This window comes from Eriocheir sinensis, chromosome 13 (assembly GCF_024679095.1).
Source record: "Eriocheir sinensis breed Jianghai 21 chromosome 13, ASM2467909v1, whole genome shotgun sequence".
NCBI classification, from domain to species: Eukaryota; Metazoa; Arthropoda; class Malacostraca; order Decapoda; family Varunidae; genus Eriocheir; species Eriocheir sinensis.
The window spans coordinates 26,716-47,500 of NC_066521.1; the positions used below are offsets into that span (position 1 = coordinate 26,716).

At 44.5% G+C, this 20,785-nt stretch overlaps 2 protein-coding genes and 1 long non-coding RNA gene across 5 annotated transcripts; 2 read left to right on the forward strand and 1 right to left on the reverse strand.

The window, feature by feature from the left end:
• Positions 1-2,874: 2,874 nt before the first annotated feature.
• On the reverse strand, positions 2,875-11,791 carry LOC126997830 (uncharacterized). Its single transcript, XR_007752394.1, has 4 exons — positions 11,480-11,791; positions 3,893-4,022; positions 3,581-3,648; positions 2,875-3,010 (listed from the first exon to the last, which is right to left on the reverse strand). It is a non-coding gene; the product is annotated as an uncharacterized LOC126997830 (long non-coding RNA).
• Positions 11,792-13,845: 2,054 nt separating this feature from the next.
• Positions 13,846-19,550, forward strand: LOC126997831 (uncharacterized). Of its 3 annotated transcripts, none has more exons than XM_050859038.1 (2): positions 13,846-13,940; positions 18,648-19,550. In XM_050859038.1, exons 1-2 carry the CDS (start codon positions 13,866-13,868, stop codon positions 19,548-19,550), a joined length of 978 nt encoding a protein of 325 aa, XP_050714995.1. In that variant the 5' UTR covers positions 13,846-13,865. The 3 variants fall into 3 exon arrangements, with proteins under 3 accessions (XP_050714995.1, XP_050714997.1, XP_050714996.1); XM_050859040.1 differs by having other exon boundaries at positions 13,856-14,024; positions 18,732-19,550; XM_050859039.1 differs by having other exon boundaries at positions 13,859-14,405; positions 19,113-19,550.
• On the forward strand, positions 14,975-16,812 carry LOC126997833 (uncharacterized). Its single transcript, XM_050859041.1, has 2 exons — positions 14,975-15,355; positions 15,452-16,812. The coding sequence occupies exons 1-2, from the start codon at positions 15,056-15,058 to the stop codon at positions 16,124-16,126; spliced, it is 975 nt and encodes a 324-aa protein (XP_050714998.1). The 5' UTR covers positions 14,975-15,055; the 3' UTR covers positions 16,127-16,812.
• Positions 19,551-20,785: the final 1,235 nt, after the last annotated feature.

Genomic DNA, 20,785 nt, shown 5'->3' on the forward strand with positions numbered 1-20,785 from the left:
TCTTCGAAGAAAATAATATAATAAATAATTCGCAACATGGCTTCCGTAGTAAACGTTCGTGTTTGACTAACTTACTTGATTTTTTTCACTATATTTTTGAGGTGTTTGATGAAAGCAGATCAGTAGATATCATATATCTGGATTTTCAAAAGGCATTTGATAAGGTCCCCCACCAACGATTGCTCAGCAAACTACTGGCGCATGGTATCTCGGGTAACATTCGTAACATTTACAATTGGCTTGTGGACTGGCTCTCTGAGCGGAAACAGAGAGTAGTTCTAAACGGTGTTACATCTAACTGGCTCGATGTCAAAAGCGGCGTACCTCAAGGATCAGTGCTTGGCCCCATGCTCTTCTTAATTTATGTTAATGATATCGATGATGGGCTCACTTGCAAAGTATCAAAATTTGCTGATGACACAAAAATTGCTAGTAAAGTAACTGCGATACTCGACAAAGAAGCTTTACAATCAGATGTAGATCGACTTGCACGTTGGGCCAATCAATGGCAAATGAAATTTAACGTAGACAAATGTAAAGTGTTGCACATCGGAAAAAATAACAATCGCGTTCAGTACGTAATGAATGGCCAACAACTTTCTGCAGTAAGTAAAGAAAAGGATCTTGGAATCACTATATCAAGCGATTTAAAGCCCGGTCAGCATTGTTCAGAGGTAGTTAAAACTGCAAACAAATTGGTTGGCTTCATCGGACGAGTCTTTAATAATAAATCGGAAAAAGTAATATTAAAACTGTATAATTCGTTGGTTCGACCCTGTCTAGAGTACTGTGTACAGTTTTGGTCTCCCTACTACAGAAAAGACATAGAAAAGTTGGAACGGGTTCAACGAAGAGTAACAAAGATGATTCCTAGGTTGAGAAATTTGTCATATGAACAAAGGCTTAAAGAAGTAAATTTATTCAGCCTATCAAAACGAAGAATGCGAGGCGATCTAATAGAAGTGTTTAAAATGTTCAAAGGATTCAGTGATATTAATGCGGAAGATTACTTTACAATTGATCGATCAAATAGAACAAGAAGAAATCACAATTTGAAGATAAGTGGTAAAAGATTCTCGTCGCACGAAGCTAAACATTTCTTCTTCAATCGAGTTGTTAATGTTTGGAACTTGTGATGTCGTTGATAGTACAACAGTTACGGCCTTCAAGAACAGATTAGACAAGTGTTTTGAATCCAACCAGCAACTAAGATATTACTCATTGTTGTAATAACGTTAAGTTCTTTCGAATACTGGTGTCCTTGTCCGCTTTTATCGCCCGGTTAGTGGTAGCAGTAATGGTAGTTCTTTCCTCTTTCCTACATAAATTCCATGCAGTTTTTCCATGCTGCATGGTTCTTTTTCCTTTCCTGCCAGCTTTGGCTGGAGGGACGGGGGGGTGGGGAGGAGCCTTCGCCTTTGCTGTCCTTCATCTTCCACCTTTGATTAGATAGTTAGTGTAGCTTGTCACAAACAGCCTCGTAAGGACCAGCAGGTCTGCTGTTGTTTGTTCTTACTTTGTGTTCCTTTGTGGATGAGTGGAACAGGCCTGGCAGTCATGTGCTGAGTGAGTGCCAATACTAACAGAGTGGTGGATGAGTGGAACAGGCCTGGCAGTCATGTGCTGAGTGAGTGCCAATACTAACAGAGTGGTGGATGAGTGGAACAGGCCTGGCAGTCATGTGCTGAGTGACTGCCAATACTAACAGACTGGTGGATGAGTGGAACAGGCCTGGCAGTCATGTGGTGAGTGAGTGCCAATACTAACAGACTGGTGGATGAGTGGAACAGGCCTGGCAGTCATGTGCTGAGTGAGTGCCAATACTAACAGAGTGGTGGGTGAGTGGAACAGGCCTGGCAGTCATGTGGTGAGTGAGTGCCAATACTAACAGAGTGGTGGATGAGTGGAACAGGCCTGGCAGTCATGTGCTGAGTGACTGCCAATACTAACAGACTGGTGGATGAGTGGAACAGGCCTGGCAGTCATGTGGTGAGTGAGTGCCAATACTAACAGAGTGGTGGATGAGTGGAACAGGCCTGGCAGTCATGTGCTGAGTGGTAATACAACAGTCACATTAAAAAACAAATAAATTCCTGGACAGTGATTTTAGGTGGGGTTAGGTTCACAGGAGCTGCCTTGTACAGTCATGTCTCTTAATGAAAAAATCACGGGTCTTTAAAAGTGCCGGTAAATTGAATTTTTTGGCTGAACGATAATCTCTAAAATAGAACAAGGGAAAATACAGCAAGTATTGTACTCATCAATGGGTTGTTTTCAGCAACCTCCAGCCCACCACCACCACCACTTACTCCATCATTTTCACATCTGTAGTGAATAAGCTCGCTAGTATGTAGAAAATGTCTTACACTGGGGTCCATTAGGAACTGATGGACACTTCTTGGGACAATAATGTGCGAGGGTAGGAGGTTGTGACATTTGTGAGGATATGGTAATTTATGGGTAGGCGGTGGCTGAAGTGGTTTTGTGTTGGGCCCACATTCACCACGTGATGGACGACGCGGGTTTGAATCCCCACACTACCACCTGGGATTTTTCAGTCACCGGCGAGTGGCTTAAAACTACCCACATGCTGTCCTGAAGACCACCCATCAACCCAGACTCTAGAGGAAGCCATCCAAGAATCAAGAGCGAGTTCCGGGGGGCTGCACGAGCCAAGAGAAGATGGCGCCACTATAAACACTTGCCTGCGCCATGACGGGCTGGGGCCGAATACCATCCAGGCCCCTCTAGCATGCCTACCAGCGCAATAGGCAGAAAGACATAAAAAAAATATAAAAAAAGTGCGTTGGGAGTCACATGACGGCCTGCACTCAGTGTTACCACATCCTGCCACTGGTATGCAAGGCTTCTTACTTTGTATTGTTAATAACTGTATGTATCCAGCAGCAGCAGCAGCAGCAATGTTCTTGTATACCCCCAGTGCCTTCTGGAGTAAAGCCTCTCTGGTGGTGGCTGGGCAGAGGAGGAGGTGCTGGCGGCAGTGTCATCCCTAAAAAGGAATTGTGTATTCAAAACAGCACAGCAACACACTACTACATGCTGGGCACAATACTGCCACTAGGAAGATGAAACAACACATCAAGTCACCACTGACAGGAATGACAAACACACAGCTACATTTTTTATGTGAACATCATAGTCAGATCAGTAACTCATGAGCTGTAGTAGTAAATGTTGAGTGCCTATACTACATGTTAAGCAAAGCTCCACCACCCAACACCTACCCACAAGGTGACCTCAATATCCACCACTCAGAACCACACACACACACACACACACAACAACACTGAAGAATTACAAAGTTGATAATTTTTTTCAAGTGAAGTGGGTGCAAAGAGAACTTCCAAATTAAATGTCTTCTTTATAAATAATGTTTTTCATGAAAACTATTACTTGTCAAGTGACCCCAAACTTGACTGATTATTACAACACAGCTAGGACACATAAGTTGAAAAATACTCATAACTTGCCAATAAATAAGATCCTGCCAGACAGTCTCCTCAATGGTGTTAGTATGCACTGAAAACATGTGTGGGTTAGTGTGAACAGCAGCATTTACCAGTCTGTTGTGGCGGCGTCCCCACGACTCAGAGGACTGCTTCCACAATGTTTGCCGTCCACCACCACCTGTAACAAGGGAAACACTAAGCTTCACACAACACACCGCCTGGCACAACACACCCAAAAAGACATTTGAAACCTTTGTAGAACACTGTGTTATAGCAATCAAGAGGAGGGTATCAGGACACTTCTCCTCTTGAAATTGACCTATCTTTCAGCCTCTTGATTCTTTTGTGGGAGCAGTGAGTAGCAGGCTTTTTCTTTCATTATTTTCTTTTTGTTACCCTTGAACTGGACCAATGAACCTCACCGTTAATACTGAAAGACAGACTTTTTGCCCAAATGCCATCCTTCTGTGTTCATGCTGGGGCGCGGAAATCACCGTGACAAGTTCCCGGATAAGTCACTCTCAGGCTACCAGCTGTGGACAGGTACAGCGGCTGAAAGGACAGAAAATATCACCAGAGCGCTGAGGGCAGTAAAAACAGAGTAGTGGGAACCCAGCATAACCCAGCACCATTATGACAGCAAGGGGTGGCCAGGTCAGGTTACATTAGTTAATTTTAATTTTTATTTTCAGCCACTGTGTTATATTTCTGTTCTATATATTACATTTTATTTCTACATCCTATTTTACTCTGTGTTTGGTTGGGGTCTCATTATAACCTTGCTGCACTGGACTGTAGGACTGGCCCAGCATTTCCACAAAGCATGAGCTACAAACTTTGATTTATGGGGAGTTTTCATTTATTTGATATTAATGGAATTTTTTATTTTATGCGACAATCACTAATTTATGGAAGGATAGGAGGCCGAGGAGATGCCCACAGAGTTCATGGCTCGAGCACGTCAACAGACCCTGCCGTGAGGTGCTTGGGATGGGGAGGAAGGGGGCCTGCATGGGGGACTTGCCTGGAGGAAACCCTGGGGTGGGCATCATGGGGTGGGTGAGGCAATGCACCCCCAGTGTATGCCCCCGTTGATTGAAAGAGGAGAGGGATAGGGGGACAAAAAAGTAGTGATTTGCGAGAAATATGTCACAGAAGTTTTACAAACCTCAAAAGCTAACAAAAAAAATAAATAAATAAAAAGTTTTGTCACCAGAATTGGATCAAGGAGAGAAAGGGAGGAATGAAATAGGGAAAGAACATGAGAGGAAAGAAATAGGGAGAGAGAAAGTTGGAGATAAATTTCAAAGACCTCAAAATCTAACATATATATGAGGGAACCATCAACAAGAGTGTCGCCTGCTAATTTCAAGATGGTGACTGATTATTTCTGGACAAAATATGATGTTGTTTATCATGGAGAGTATTTTTTCCAGAAATCACTAAATAATCAACTTCCACTTCATCCGTCCCACGCTGCATATTTCCGCCCCCCACACCAAGTGTCGGATAAATTTAAACTAGCCTGACATAACCTACCTAATAGGGGGGCTTAGTCCCCCTCGACCCCCCCTTCTATTTTCCAAAAGTCCCTTGTTACAGCACTGTATTCAGGGACCAAAAAAGAAACCAAATTAATAACCTGAATTTGAATGGAAAATTTTCAAACACAAGTAACTTTCACACGTTCATGATACAAGTCAGTGAATACATAATCGTCTATGATATGGTTGCAAGATTCTTATGACGAAAATGACTTACCGTTTTGATGCTTCATAAGTACTACCTTAATAGTGTCTTTCAAGACAAGGTAGGCGAATTAGTGGGAGGTTGTCCAAAAAGTCACATGCAGCCTCGAAAAGTAGACCAATACGCTATATATACTCTTCGCCCAATCTAGCAACACTCATACGTACATGTAGGGAAAAGCATAAAGTACCCAATCTAACGTATCATAACCTAAACTAATGTAGGTAATTCTTTACAAGAGGTCCGCTTCCCCCTCCCTAAAATGGGGAAAATTCCCTACTCCCGAAAGTTTACAGAAACTTCCCATCCCGCGCTGCTTATTTCCCACGGCTCACACCGTGTGTCCAATATATTTAAACTACTCCATCCTAACTTTACATAACATAACCTCGACTCACCCCCTTCGATTCCCCACCCCCTGCTAAGGAGACTGAGTAAAATTGCGTGGTTTCTGTACGTGGCAAAAAATCCCTTGAACATATTTAAACTACTCCGACCTAATTTTACATAACCTTCTAACGTCAGGGCTTTGCCCCCGTCAACCTCCCCTCTGCTATGGAGAGTGAGTGAAATTGCATGGTTTCCGTATGTGGTAAAAAATTGCAGAATGTATGGAATCTCCGTACATCTAGGTTAATGTAAGGAATTTCCCTACATCTAGGGTATTTTTCAACCACCCATAACTCAAAAACTGTGTTTGCGACGCATTTCATGTTTACCACCACATTCCCCGCAGTCCCAAAGGCCTCCAAGCCAATTTTGGTTGAAAGGGGTGAGTACGGGCATACACTAGAACAGTGTTGTCCAAACTGGGGTCCGTATACCCCTGGGGGTCCGAAGCATAGATCAAAAGGGTACGTGAAAAGACGATGAACACACACACACACACACACACACACACACATACCAGAAACTTCCCATGTTCTGTGAAGGAAAAGAGAGAGGGAGGGACGGGTACCTAGGAATGACGCGTAATGTACGTGTACCTAAATATAATATAATATAAACATAATATAGTATAATTGAGTTTAATCAGCCATAGGGGTACGTAACAGTAGGAGAAGGTAATAAAGGGTACAATAGGCGAAAAGTTTGGACAGCACTGCACTAGAACAATACTGAAATGGAGGAAAGAGATGGAGAGAAAGGGAGGAATGAAATAAGGAGAGAACATTGGAGGAAATAGGGAGAGAGAAAGTTGGAGATAAATTTTACAACGATCAAAAACTAACATAAAATAAGGGAATTATTAACAAGTGTGTCGCCTACTAATTTCAAGGCAGTGACTGATTATTTTTGGACAAAATATGATGTTGTTTATTATGGAGACATTATTTTGTTCCGGAAATCACTAAATGATCAACTTCCGCTGCCCAAAACTGCGTGCTGAATAAATTTACACTAACCCGACATAACCTATCTAGCGGGGGGGGCTTCGTCCCCCTCAACCCCCCTTCTATTTTCTAGAACTCCCTTGTTACTGCACTGCATTCAGGGACCAAAAAATAATTCATATTGTAGGTATTAACATGCCAAGGGGGGGCTGACTGCCCTTGCTTCAATATCATAAAAAATAAAAAATCACTGGCCGGAGCCAGTCGAAAATTTAGCAGGCAGAGGTATGGGCCGGGCCACCTAGTCCCCATTAAATTTAACGATATGTATATGGTAAAAATTAATATCAATATATAGTGAGAGTTATCACCTTCATATTACAGGTAAAACTCCAGAAATACACCCACCAACTACCAGTGACAACGGAGCAGCGCAGAGCCTGCCCCATTTTTACCATGGTAACCTGACCAAATCTAACCTAACCACTGAGTAAATAAAATGTTTAATGGTAAAAAGTGCTCAAAATAACGGAAAAGGTGAATAAAAAAGACCAATTAATATAACCTAACCAAAGCTGATTTCTGGAATAACACCCAAATAGTTAGGGATAAATGTCAAAATAATTAGGCTACCCTTTCTTCAATAATCCGCTCATGATAAGAGAAATGCTAACCTATCACCACTGCCACTGTCAATGGAGGTGGAATTGGTGGAGTGGACATGGCCGCTGACCACATTCACTGCAGACGGTCTCATAGCCCAACTAAAAATGAGTCTACTAGGGACATGCCACGCTGCAGAAACCCAGGTGGACTGTGACCTGACCAATACCTGACCTGCGAACAATGACCTAACCAAATCTGATTTCTGGAATAACACCCATGCAGTTAAGTAGTTAAGGATAATTGTCAAAACTCTTCGGCTACCCTTTCTTCAATAGTCCCCTAGTGATACCAGAAATAATATAACCTAGAAATATAATAGAAATAGAAATAGAAATAGAATAGAATGGAATAGAAATAACCGAATCTAACCTATCACCACCGCTGTCAATGGAGGTGAAATTTACTAGTCATGCCACACTGCGGAAACCCAAGTGGACTGTGACCTGACCTAACACCTGACATTTGACAGGTGCCCGACATTTTGACAGCAAGAGAACAAATGGTTATTAATGACAGTTTGGTGGCTTGACAGATCAGGGCTCATGTCAACTCATTATACACCATCACAACTACCATTGTCACCACCACCAGTCACCACAATCACCACTGTCACCACCACCACCATTGCCACTGTCACCACCATCATCACTGCCATCACCACCACCATTACTACCACTACCACCACCACTACCACCACCACTGCCACCACCGTCATCACCACCATCGCCTTGTAAAATTTATCTCCAACTTTCTCTCTCCCTATTTCCTCCAATGTTCTCTCCCTATTTCATTCCCCCCTTTCTCTCCATCTCTTTCCTCCATTTCAGTAATGTTCTAGTGTATGCCTGTACTCACCCCTTTCAACCAAAATTGGCTCGGGGGCCTTAGGGACTGCGGGGAATGTGGTGGTAAACATGGAATGCGTCGCAAACACATAGTTTTTGAGTTATGGGTGGTTGAAAAATACCCTAGATGTAGGGAAATTCCTTACACCAAACATGCCACACAGCCCCTTCTCCCCCATAGCCCCCCTCGACACCACGACCAACGGAATACAGAAATTACTGGAAGGACTCGACACAACCAAATCCACTTGCCCCGATAACATTCCCGCCTTCATTCTTAAATCCTTTGCCCACATCCTTCAGGCCATATTCACCCAGTCACTATCATCCACCTCATTACCCTCTGACTGGCTCTTGGCAAATATTAATCCTTTATTCAAGACAGGTGACCAGACTGACCCAGCCAATTATCGCCCCATCTCACTAACATCGATTCCATGTAAAATTTTCGAACACATAATACACAAACACATAATGAATCACCTTGACGCAAACAACATCCTTACTGACTCACAACACAGCTTTCGACCTAAACGCTCATGTGAATCACAACTCATTACTACATATCACAACATTACGAGGCTACTTGACCGACGTGACATTAAACAAGTTGACACTATTGTTTTAGATTTTGCCAAAGCCTTCGACAAAGTACCAAAAAAAGACTGACATTAAAATTGAAATACTATGGTATTTCAGGACCTTTTCTTCACTGGATCACTGCATTTCATACTAACAGGATTCAGCGTGTTCTTCTTGATGGATCTTCATCTGACGCTGTCCCTGCTTCTTCGGGTGTCCTTCAAGGCACCATTCTAGGCCCCCTTCTTTTCCTTCTGTACATTGACGATCTTCCACTGTCAACACCTAACTCTTCCACTAGACTATTTGCCGACGATAGTTTACTGTTTAGAGCAGTAAAGACTACTTACGACTGCAGACTACAACAAAACGACTTGGACGCCCTCGAGCGGTGGGAATGCACCTGGCAGATGCACTTCCAACCAGACAAATGCAAACTTTTAAGATTCACCAGAGCGCACAACCCAATCCATCACACTTACACTCTCCATAAGTCAGATTTAGAATCAGTTCACACACACAAATACCTTGGTATCCATCTCTCAACTAACTTGAAATTCAACACCCACATAGACCATATCAGTGCCACAGCCAACAGAACAATGGGGTTCCTGAGGAGGAATTTACATAACTGCACACCTGACATTAAACACACACCTTATGACACACTTGTGAGACCAACACTGGAATACTGCTCCACAGTGTGGGATCCTTACACACACAGAAACATTGATAGGTTGGAACAAATCAACACCAAGGCGGCAAGGTTCATTACAAACAATTACACTCGAACGCCTGGAATCACAACACGGATCAAACAACAGATAAACATGGAACCTCTTCACATACGTTACCGTTACCGTTACGGTTGATGAGGTTTCAGGCCCTGCTGCTCCGCCGCTGATGCAGCGCTCTACGAGGGCCGTCAACAATTTCAACGTTAGCCTCAATAATAGTCTTCGATGCACTTATTCTCAAACACTGTAGTGAGTGAGTGAGTGTCCTAATTTCTTTTACGAATAATATCACATATAACAACTAGTTCAGTGTTCATGTCCGCTATTTTCATTATAGTATCACAATTAAATATTCAACAATCATTACCAGCACACTGGACATTCACCACATACAATTTATCTTTGAGTACAGACACTAATTAATAGCCATGATCAGTCATGTTACAAATTCTCTCAATTTCAGTCTGGAGAACTACACGACACTGGTCATTCGCTGAGTGGCTGATTTCAGGCTTCTTGTACCTCACACAATTTATGCATTTCTTCTCAGCCATGGTGCACTCCTGTGATTTATGATTGCCAGCGCATTTGAAACAATTTGGGGCGTCTCCATTGGTCTTGGCAGTACAGTTGGCCTCAAGATGGCCATATCTCTGACAGCGATAGCATATAATTGCATGGTATCTGTCTCTCACTGTGTATATTCCCCATTCTAATTTTAGCTTGTAGTGATTCTTGTGAATCAGCTCTCTTACAGTTGGGTCACACCTCAAAATGTAGTGCATCGTGCCACCAGCCGCAGGCTTGCTAAAAACCAGCTCAATCTTATCCTCAACACCCCCAATGGCGTGTAAGAACTCACTGCGGTCTAAGATGGTCTCCTTTATTTTTTCCTAGGTCTCCTCTTTATGCACATTGCATATCATGATCTTTGGTTTCATCTTTCCAACACTCTTGGTATTAATTTGCTCAACAGACTCCAGTTTTTGAGCAGCCTCATCCCTTGTGTTCTCATTATCAAAGTTCATGACAATGTTACCTCTATTTGTAAATCTTGAATCAGTTATTTGAATACCATTCAATGTCTGGGAGACTTCATCCTTCATGCCTGTTGCCTTCTTTTCCTGTGTAGAGGCCTTGACAATAAGTAAATTCTTCTTAACTTTCCTCTTACGCTTGGTGACCTCAGCCCAAATTGCATCTGCTGACTCCACATGTGCATGCTCGGCTCACTGCAAAACGTCCACCACATCTTGCGCCACCTCAACCAACTCCTCCTTCACACTGACTGCTCGTAACTCAACTTCTTGTTTCACTTCTAATACTTCCTTAGATAATTCCAGCTTGAATGCTTCCATTTTTTTCCACAATTTTGGTAGCCAGAGATGCTTTATGAAGGCATGGGTTGCAAATCCAATTTATTTTAGGTATATTCTCCGACTTAATTCCAGACAGATGAGCACATTTCCAATGACACCACTTAGGGCACAGACAGCACCCTATCCACCTATCGCCTGTGGGATCCGCACAAACATAACAGAACTCCCCCAAGTTCTTGGTTCGGCCAGCCATATCGACTCTGCATCCGCCCCGTGCGAAGGCTCACCACCCACTCACATACGCAGACAAGCACACAGACTTACACTTATGTACAAGATCACAAACACTCACATTGACCCACACACATACCTACACGACGCAAACAGTAACACACACATATCACACCAACACTGACGCATACAAGCACTCATACTTTCCACGCACCATACACCACTGGAACAGCCTCCCTCAACAGACTGCAGTACAATAGACTCATTCAGAAAACAAATACACACACTTGTCACCACAACACACCAACAATTACGACTGATTCACTTCCCTCCCCCGCACACCCGTCCCCCCAACAGCCAACAAATATGCGTGTTATGCACCTGTACGGCTGCCCTGCGCATCATTAATCCAGATCCAGATCCATGTACGTAATGAAAACAGGGGTCTCCAAAAAAGAGGTCTAGGACTGAGGCTGCTCCAGTGTGTGCCAGACCCGGTGGGCTGAGGAGGCAAAGGTGTTTGGACGGTTTGAAAAATGGCATTACCTGGGGTGTGTCTGTGGTGTGGCGGCAGGTGGTGGTGTGAGTTGAAATCCCTCACAACCAACACTGGAGGGAGGAGAAGTGTGTGTTAGGCCGCCGGTCTTGTCAGCTGGGAGGCCTCCACCACAGGTTATCGTACTCAGGGCATCATAGTATTAACCGGTTTTTGACGCATAGCTATTGCCAAGAGACATCAGTAAATTAACTATTTTAACGACAAATATGAATGACTCTAGTTAGTGGGTCCCAGGAGACGGTTTTTGGGTCGGAAGTTGTTAAATATATGAGGTTCAGTACGACAATCTGGCACCGTCCCCGGCGTGAAGGACTATTCGACCACTCCTTTGTTATGACCGTACCTTTTCCTAATAATTAATCAAACCAGGTGAATCACGAAACAGTAGTGGCAATTTTAACACGATTGCCTAAGTACAAGATATATGGGGGAGATTACGGTCGGCCCCATCACTGAGCAGAGACCAGAGCTGCCAAAAGTAACTGTAAGCTTAGACCAAACGAGCAAGACTTGTAGAGGATGATGTTGATTCTTTCCACGTGGTTATCACAGGCTACTTCAAGGGTGTGATAATAAGTGAGCTACTTTATCCTTCTCCCTTGTTGTTTACCTGCAACAATAAACTATCAATCAATCAGGATGCCCACGGCGTCGCATTCGACCACTACCAGCTACTCTCTTTCTCTCTCTCTCTCTCTCTCTCTCTCTCTCTCTCTCTCTCTCTCTTCGGTGACCTGGGCCGAGACCCAGAGTAGATGTAGGGTGGGAAAATTTTCAGGTAGACTTGAGTGAAAGAAATTGGGAGCCGGGTAGTTTGAATGATGTGGACGCTTTGAATGAAAGGCTCGTAGAGAATGTGAGAGGAGCTGCAGTCCAACATGTAGGGTATGTGAGAACGAATGGTAGAAAGCGTGTAAGGAAACCGTGGTGGAACGATGATATTGGGACAGCTAGGAAAGAACGAAAGAGACTAAATAGACTGTGTAGACGAATGAGGAGAAGGAGGCAAGAAAGCGAAGAAGCTGAGGGTGAATACCAGAATGCATGGGAAAGCTACGTGAGACACCAACGAATGACAAAGCGGAAGATCATGAGTGCAAAGGTTCAGTGTGAAAGAAGTGTGATTCAGACCCTGAGAGAGAAAGGGCTTGAGGGAGGTCGTGAGTGGTATAGATTCCTGAGAGGTGAGAGGATGAGTGACAGTGAGAATGTGGAAAGTCTGAAGGTGAATGGTGAAAAAATTACAGATAAGGAGAAAATGAGGGAGTCAATTAGGGAATTTTGGGAAGAAATAGGAGGAGTAGGGGAAGTATTTGGTGTGAGAGAAGGATGTGTAACTATGGAGAGGAAAGATGCAAATGAGCTGAATGAAAGGATCAGTAGGGAGGAGGTTGAGAGATGTGTGAAAAGACAGAAGAATGGTAAGGCTGCAGGACCAGATGAGATCCCGTATGAGTTGTATAAAAATGGAGGTGAGGCTGTGATTGAGAGGATGACTGAGTTATTCAACCAGGTATGGGAAGAAGAGAGTGCCAAGTAAATGGAATGAATGTAGAGTGACTCTGATCCACAAGGGCGGGCATAAGAGTAAGCAGGAATTAAAGAACTATAGGCCAATCTCTCTGGTAAACTCAATAGGAAAAATCTTTAGTGCTGTGTTGAATTAAAGGTTGTGTAAATGGATTGAGAGCGCCAGGGTGCTGGGTGAGGAGCAGAACGGATTCCGAGTGGACAGGCGAGCAGAAGATAATATGTTTGTTGTAAATGAGCTGATTGAAAGGAAAAGAGAGAGGGAGGAAACTGTACTTAGGCTTCCTAGATATAGAGAAAGCTTATGACAGGGTGAATAGAGATGTGTTATGCAGAGTGCTTGAAAAAGTTGGGCTGAGTGATAAGATTGTTAACATAATTAGAAGTATGTATGTAGGTACAAGAGCAAAGTATAGACTAGGGGATCTAGAGACAGGTTGGGTGAAGAGTGAAAGAGGAGTGAGACAAGGCTGTATATTATCACCAACATTATTTAGTCTTTTCACAGAGGAATTAGCAGTCAGAATGAGGAGAATGAACGCAGGAGTGAGAATTGGAGAGGATAAAGTATGTGTGTTGTTGTATGCGGATGATGTGGTGGTTATGAGTGAGTCTGCTGAAGAACTACAGAGTCTCCTAGATGTGGTAGGGGTTATGGAAGGATTTTGGGGTTAGGTTCAGTAGTGAGAAGAGCAAAGTAATGATAGTGAATAGGTCAGAGGATGAGAGAGAAACAACTTGGAGACTGGAAGGGGATGAGTTGGAACAGACGGAAGAATACAAGTATCTAGGGGTGTGGATGAGGTAAATGGATGCAGCAGGGCCAAGAATGTAAAGATAAGTATGGCAAACCAGTGGGTAGGCCGTTTAGGGAGTGCAGCGAGGATGAGAGCGAGCAAGTATGATGTCATCCGTGAGGTTTGGAAGAGTGTGGCCGTCCCGAGCATTATGTATGGAATGGATGTGATGACATGGAATGAGAGTGAGATACAAAAATTGGAGGTGGGGCAGAATAGGGTAGCAAGAATGGCACTGAATGCACCAAGGTTTGCAGCAGTAGAGGCTCTTAGGGGGGACATGGGATGGAGCACGTTTAGGGAAAGACTAGTAAAGGCAACCTTGAGATATAAAGTGAGACTGGAACAAATGGAGGATGCAAGATTAGCAAGGAAAGTATACTTGTGGAGTATAAGAGATGGCAAATGGGCGAATAAATGTGGGCGAATGATAGACAGGAATGTTATGCTAAGTAGGTGGGTGTACCGACCCTTTGAAGATAGACAGAATGTGTTTGAATGGAGAATAACAAACAGAAATGGAGAGGGGTTTGAGTGGGATGTAAGAAAGTGGAAGAATGTGATAGATATGGCAGTTAAAGATGAGGTATTGAGCAAGTGGAAGAATGAGATGGAAAGAAAGGAAACTCTCGACTGGTATAGGGAGAAAGAGGCCCCAAAGTGTGAGGTGTGGTATGAGGGAAGCCTGGGAGGTGATCTTCTTTTCCGTGCTAGAGCGCAGTGTCTGGATGTGAATGCAAGGAACTATAGATGGTCTGAGTCCCGCAGCAAAGTATGCCAGATGTGTGACAGGGGTGTGGACGAGACTGTGCAGCATGTAGTGCTGGAATGCAAGAAGTATGACAGGGAGAGAACGAAGATGATGCATGTGTTTTTGAGCGAGATGGGACGTGATGTAAACGGGAGGACTGGAAGGGAGTGGATGGTGCTGCTGCTGGGGCTCAGTGGAGAGACGAGTGGACGAGTGATTGAGGCAGTGAAAGAGTTCTTGGAGGGCATGTGGCGTGAAAGATGTAGGGAATGATATCTTGCCCCGAGAACATTGACTTCCCGCATGTTTTGTTTTCTTTTCACAGGAGCTGCCGCTACAAAGGCCTGGCTGGGGAGAAATCCCGAGCCACCTGTGACATCAAGATCAAGATCAAGAACGTGTGAGAGCGGTCCGAGGTTTTTGAAGATTTTTCCGGCTACGTGCTCTGTTTTTGGTGAGAACCATATTTAATAGTTACTGAAGAGATGGGTGTGGACGACTGTGGTGTGTGTGGCAAGGAAGTGACCGACAGTGGTGTATGTTGCGAGAGGTGTGAGGTGTGGTCTCACCAGCCATGTGTAAACATGAAGACCTCGCGGCTTCTGGAACACACCCTGATCGTGTTCCTTTGCACGGTGTGCCTGGACACCAGCAGGAAAGAATGGCGGAGTGAAAAGCACGACAAGACGGTTCAGACGGAACCCAGCGTGGAGGAAAAGGCTGTTCAGACAACGGTCGTGCAAGCCGCCCCAGCGAGTGAGCCTGCCCCCAAGATCGGCGTGGCGGTCCAGACGGAACCAAGCGTGGAGGGAAAAGCTGACCAGACAACGGTCGTGCAAGCCGCCCCAGCGAGTGAGCCTGCCCCCAAGATCGGCGTGGAGGACAGGGCAGTCCAGGCTGCCCTGTCTCCCAGGGCCGGACTTGAGCGGCGGGACCTAGAGGACAGGAGTATCCAGACCGAAGAAGCCCGGAGGAAGAAGACAGTGAAGATGGAAGTGAAGAAGACTCCAATCCGCATTATAGGCGACAGCATGGTTAAGAATGTCCACGTGCATGTGAAGTGCAAGTTGGAAGGAAGTGGCATCACCAGCATGAGTGGTGCACAGATACCGAACATCAGAAAGAAAGTACAGGAAGAAGCTGCTGGAATGAAGGATGGCCTCCTGATCATACAGGGCGGTGGGAATGGCCTGCAGTATGTGGGTCAGGAGGACACCATCAAGGAAGTCATAGACTCTGTGAAGGCAGCAGAAGGACGAGGCATGAAAGTGGCAGTAGTGGGCATCATGAGAAGACCGAAGGCAGGACCCGACTATGAGAAGATGCGACGGACGACTAACAGGAAGATCCAGGAAGAGGTGATGAAGCTGAAGATGGAGTGGTTGCAGGAGAAGAAAGGCGACGTCAGCTTCATCGACCTGGACAAGGCACTGGAGAAGGACGCGGTGTTTGCTGTGGACGGTGTCCACCTCAACGAAGAGGGGACGAGACGGATGGGACAGCGGCTGTGTGAGTGGGTGAAAATGAAGTCCCTCCGTCCGGTAGAGGCTGTTTGAATGGGCCCGAGTGCCCTAGTGCGGAGAAGTGAAGACACCAACCAGGCGAGTGAATGCATGAAAATTGGATGTTTGAATGTGAGAGGCTGGGGGGTGGGGAAGTATGAGGACGTGTGCAAGGAGCTGGATGAATGGAAGTATGATGTGGTAGGTCTGACTGAAACACACCTTAGAGGTAGGGTACAGTCTGAGGAGAGTGAGTATGTGATGTTAGGAAAGGGCCGCGAGAAACAGACGATGATGGGAGGAGGCGTAGCCTTTCTCCACCGAAAGCACTTGAAGATGGAAGAGTTGGATGTAGGAAACAGTGCTGGCAGTGAGGATGTTTTGGCTGTGAGAGTGGAATGCAAGGATAGGAAGGGCAGACCAGAGAGAGTAGTAATGGTTGTTGTGTACATGACTGTGGAGGGTGAAAGGGCAGTTAGGGAGAACAGGGTGAAGTACAACACCATTAGAAAAATTGTAAGGGAGCATGCAGGAGAGAGAGTGATTATTTTAGGTGACATGAACGCACACACGGGTATGCTAGGTGAACGCATGAACAGGAATGGGGAAATGTTAGCCGAGTTTGCAAGTGATATGGATCTGGAGAACCTGAATGAAACTATGGCAGAGGGACGGGTGACCTGGAGTGCGAGAGACCAGGAGTCAGCGATTGACTATATGTTGGTAAATGGAAGAATGCGTGAATGTATGTCTCGCATGTGGATAGATGAGGAGGGAATGATCGATATTGTGTCTGACCATAATATGTTGACAGTAGAGTGCATGTTGAAGGGTAAGAATGAAATGACAAAAGAGGTCAGAAAAAAGAAGTGGAGGTTAAGAGATGTAGGATGGGAGAATTTCCAGGTAGATCTGAGTGAAAGAAACTGGGAGTTTGATGGTGTGCAGGATGTGGATGCACTAAATGAGAGGCTTGTAGAGAATGTAAGAAAAGCTGCAGTCCGCAGCATTGGGTATGTCAAAATGAATGGTAGAAAGCGTGTGAGCAAACCGTGGTGGAATACAAGTGTTAGAGAAGCAAGGAAGGAGCGGAAGAGGATGAATAGACTGTGTCGGCGGCTGAAGAGAAAGAGACATGATAGCGAGGAAGCTGAGGGTGCGTATCAGAATGCATGGGAAGGATATGTTAGGCAGCAGCGACTGACGAAACGAACGATTATGAGTGCGAAGGTTGACTGCGAAAGAGGTGTGATTCAGAGCCTGAGAGAGAAGGGGCTTGAGGGTGGCCGTGAATGGTATAGATTCCTAAGAGGTGAGAGGATGAGTGACAGTGGAAATGTAGAAAGACTGAAGGTGGATGGTGTAACAATTACAGATTTAGAGAAAATGAGGGAGGCAGTCAAGGAGTTTTGGGAGAAAATAGGAGGAGTGAAGAAATGAACGTGAGAGAAGCGGGTGTGACCATGGAGAGGAAAGATGCAACTGAGATGAATGAAAGGATCAGTAGGGAGGAAGTTGAGAGGTGTATTAAGAGACAGAAGGATGGAAAAGCAGCAGGACCAGATGATATCCCGTACGAGCTTTATAAGAATGGTGGTGAGAGTGTTATTGACAGAATGACTGACTTATTTAACCAGGTGTGGGAGGAAGAGAGTGCCGAGCAAGTGGAATGAATGTAAGGTGACTTTGATACATAAGGGTGGACACAAGAGTAGACAGGAGCTTAAGAATTACAGACCAATCTCCTTGTAAACACAGTAGGGAAAGTTTTTTGTGCAGTGCTGAATGAAAGGTTGTGTAAATGGATTGAGAGGAATAGGGTATTAGGTGAGGAACAGAATGGTTTCCGGGTTGACAGGAGAGCTGAAGATAATATGTTTGTGGTGAATGAACTGATTGAAAGGAAAAAGAGAGCAGGAGAAAAGTTGTACTTAGGTTTTCTAGACATAGAGAAAGCTTACGACAGGGTTAATAGGAGTATGTTGTGTAGGGTGCTGGAGCAGATTGGATTGAGTGATAAGTTTGTGAACATAATTAGGAGTATGTATGCAGGCACAAGAGCTAAATACAGGTTAGGGAGCCTAGAGACAGACTGGGTGAAGAGCGAGAGAGGAGTGAGGCAGGGTTGCATTCTGTCACCAACATTATTTAGCCTGTATACAGAGGAGCTGGCAGTTAGGATGAGAAGAATGAATGCGGGAGTGAAAGTTGGAGAGGACAAGTTGTGTGTGTTGTTGTATGCGGACGATGTTGTGATTTTGAGTGACTCTTATGTAGACTTACAAAGAATGTTAGATGTGGTAGGGGGCTATGGAAGAGATTTTGGTGTTAGATTTAGTAGTGAGAAGAGCAAGATTATGATAGTCAATAGGTCAGAGGATGAGAGAGAAACAACTTGGAGACTGGAAGGGAATGAGTTGGAACAGACCGAAGAATACAAGTACCTAGGGGTGTGGATGGAGGTAAATGGATGCAGCAGGGCCAAGAATGTAAAGATAAGTTTGACAAACCAGTGGGTAGGCCGTTTAGGAGTGCAGCGAGGATGAGAGCGAGCAAGTATGATGTCATCCGTGAGGTTTGGAAGAGTGTGGCTGTCCCGAGCATTATGTATGGAATGGATGTGATGACATGGAATGAGAGTGAGATACAAAAATTGGAGGTGGGGCAGAATAGGGTAGCAAGAATGGCACTGAATGCACCAAGGTTTGCAGCAGTAGAGGCTCTTAGGGGTGACATGGGATGGAGCACGTTTAGGGAAAGACTAATAAAGGCAACCTTGAGATATAAAGTGAGACTGGAACAAATGGAGGATGCAAGATTAGCAAGAAAAGTATACTTGTGGAATATAAGAGATGGCAAATGGGCGAATAAATGTGGGCGAATGATAGACAGGAATGTTATGCTAAGTAGGTGGGTGTACCGACCCTTTGAGGATAGGCAAAATGTGTTTGAATGGAGAGTAACAAACAGAAATGGAGAGGGGTTTGAGTGGGATGTAAGAAAGTGGAAGAATGTGATAGATATGGCAGTTAAAGATGAGGGATTGAGCAAGTGGAAGAATGAGATGGAAAGAAAGGAAACTCTCGACTGGTATAGGGAGAAAGAGGCCCCAAAGTGTGAGGTGTGGTATGAGGGAAGCCTGGGAGGTGATCTTCTTTTCCGTGCTAGAGCGCAGTGTCTGGATGTGAATGCAAGGAACTATAGATGGTCTGAGTCCCGCAGCAAAGTGTGCCAGATGTGTGACAGGGGTGTGGACGAGACTGTGCAGCATGTAGTGCTGGAATGCAAGAAGTATGACAGGGAGAGAACGAAGATGATGCATGTGTTTTTGAGCGAGATGGGACGTGGAGTAAACGGGAGGACTGGAAGGGAGTGGATGGTGCTGCTGCTGGGGCTCAGTGGAGAGACGAGTGGACGAGTGATTGAGGCAGTGAAAGAGTTCTTGGAGGGCATGTGGCGTGAAAGATATAGGGAATGATATCTTGCCCCGAGAACATAGACTTTCCGCATGTTTTTTTTGTTTTCTTTTCACAGGAGCTGCCGATACAAAGGCCTGGCTGGGGAGAAATCCCGAGCCACCTGTGACATCAAGATCAAGATCAACATCAAGATCTCTCTCTCTCTCTCTCTCTCTCTCTCTCTCTCTCTCTCTTGTTTAGCTTTTCCTTCCTCATTTTTTCTCCTCCTCCTCCACCTTAATAATTATCTTTGTTTTCCTTTTTTCTTTCTTTTCCTCTTCTGCTTTTCCTCCTCCTAGAAGCTAGATCTGTCCGCCCTCTATGGCCGCCGAGTCGTCCGATTATTGTCTGCTCTTCCCTCCCATCTATTCATTTCCCTCAAACTACTACTACTATTACTTTTACTACTACTACTACTACTACTACTACTACTACTACTACTACTACTACTGATAATAATAATAATAATAATAATAATAATAATAATAATAATAATAATAATAATAATACGACTACTACTCCGACTACTACTACTACTGCTACTACTACTACTACTGTTATTACTACTACTACTACTACTACTACTACTACTACTACGACTACTACTACAACTACTATAGATATACTATGTACTACTACTACTACTACTACTACTACTACTACTACTACTACTACTACTACTACTACTACTACTACTACTATTACTACTACTACTACTGCTGCTACTACTACTACTACTACTACTACTACGGTTACTATTACTACTACTACTGCTACTATTACTACTACTACTGTTATTACTACTACTACTACTACTACTGCTACTACTACTACTACTACTACTACTACTACTACTACTACTACTACGACTACGACTACTACTACGACTACTACTACTACTACTACTACTACAACATAAATGATACCTCCACCCATGTTTATTTTCCCGACACATAATCATGGAGGGCTCCATAGCTTGGAGGTCATTAGCCCCAACTCTGTTCGCTAATGACTGTGGCATCCAACCATATCACTAATACTACCTGACACTAAATCACCTATCATCTATTACGTCTAGATCCCCCTTTCCTTCCCTACTCAAGTCACTCCCGACCCACCCTAATGTCACTCTCCACCACTGTGGCTTCATAGTCCATATTGGAGATGGTGGTGGCTTTTGGGCCAGAGTGTCTGGTGCCCCTGAGACATAGGATGGCCGACCTGAGCAGGGAGAACGAGAGGCGACACCTCATCC

Coding starts and splice junctions, on each gene's coding strand:
- LOC126997833 (XM_050859041.1), top strand. CDS start 15,056: ATGGGTGTGGACGACTGTGGTGTGTGTGGCAAGGAAGTGACCGACAGT. Junction 15,356..15,451: donor CCCCCAAGATCGGCGTGGCG/GTCCAGACGGAA, acceptor ATCGGCGTGGAG/GACAGGGCAGTCCAGGCTGC.
- LOC126997831 (XM_050859038.1), top strand. CDS start 13,866: ATGGCAAACCAGTGGGTAGGCCGTTTAGGGAGTGCAGCGAGGATGAGA. Junction 13,941..18,647: donor AGTATGATGTCATCCGTGAG/GTTTGGAAGAGT, acceptor GTCATCCGTGAG/GTTTGGAAGAGTGTGGCTGT.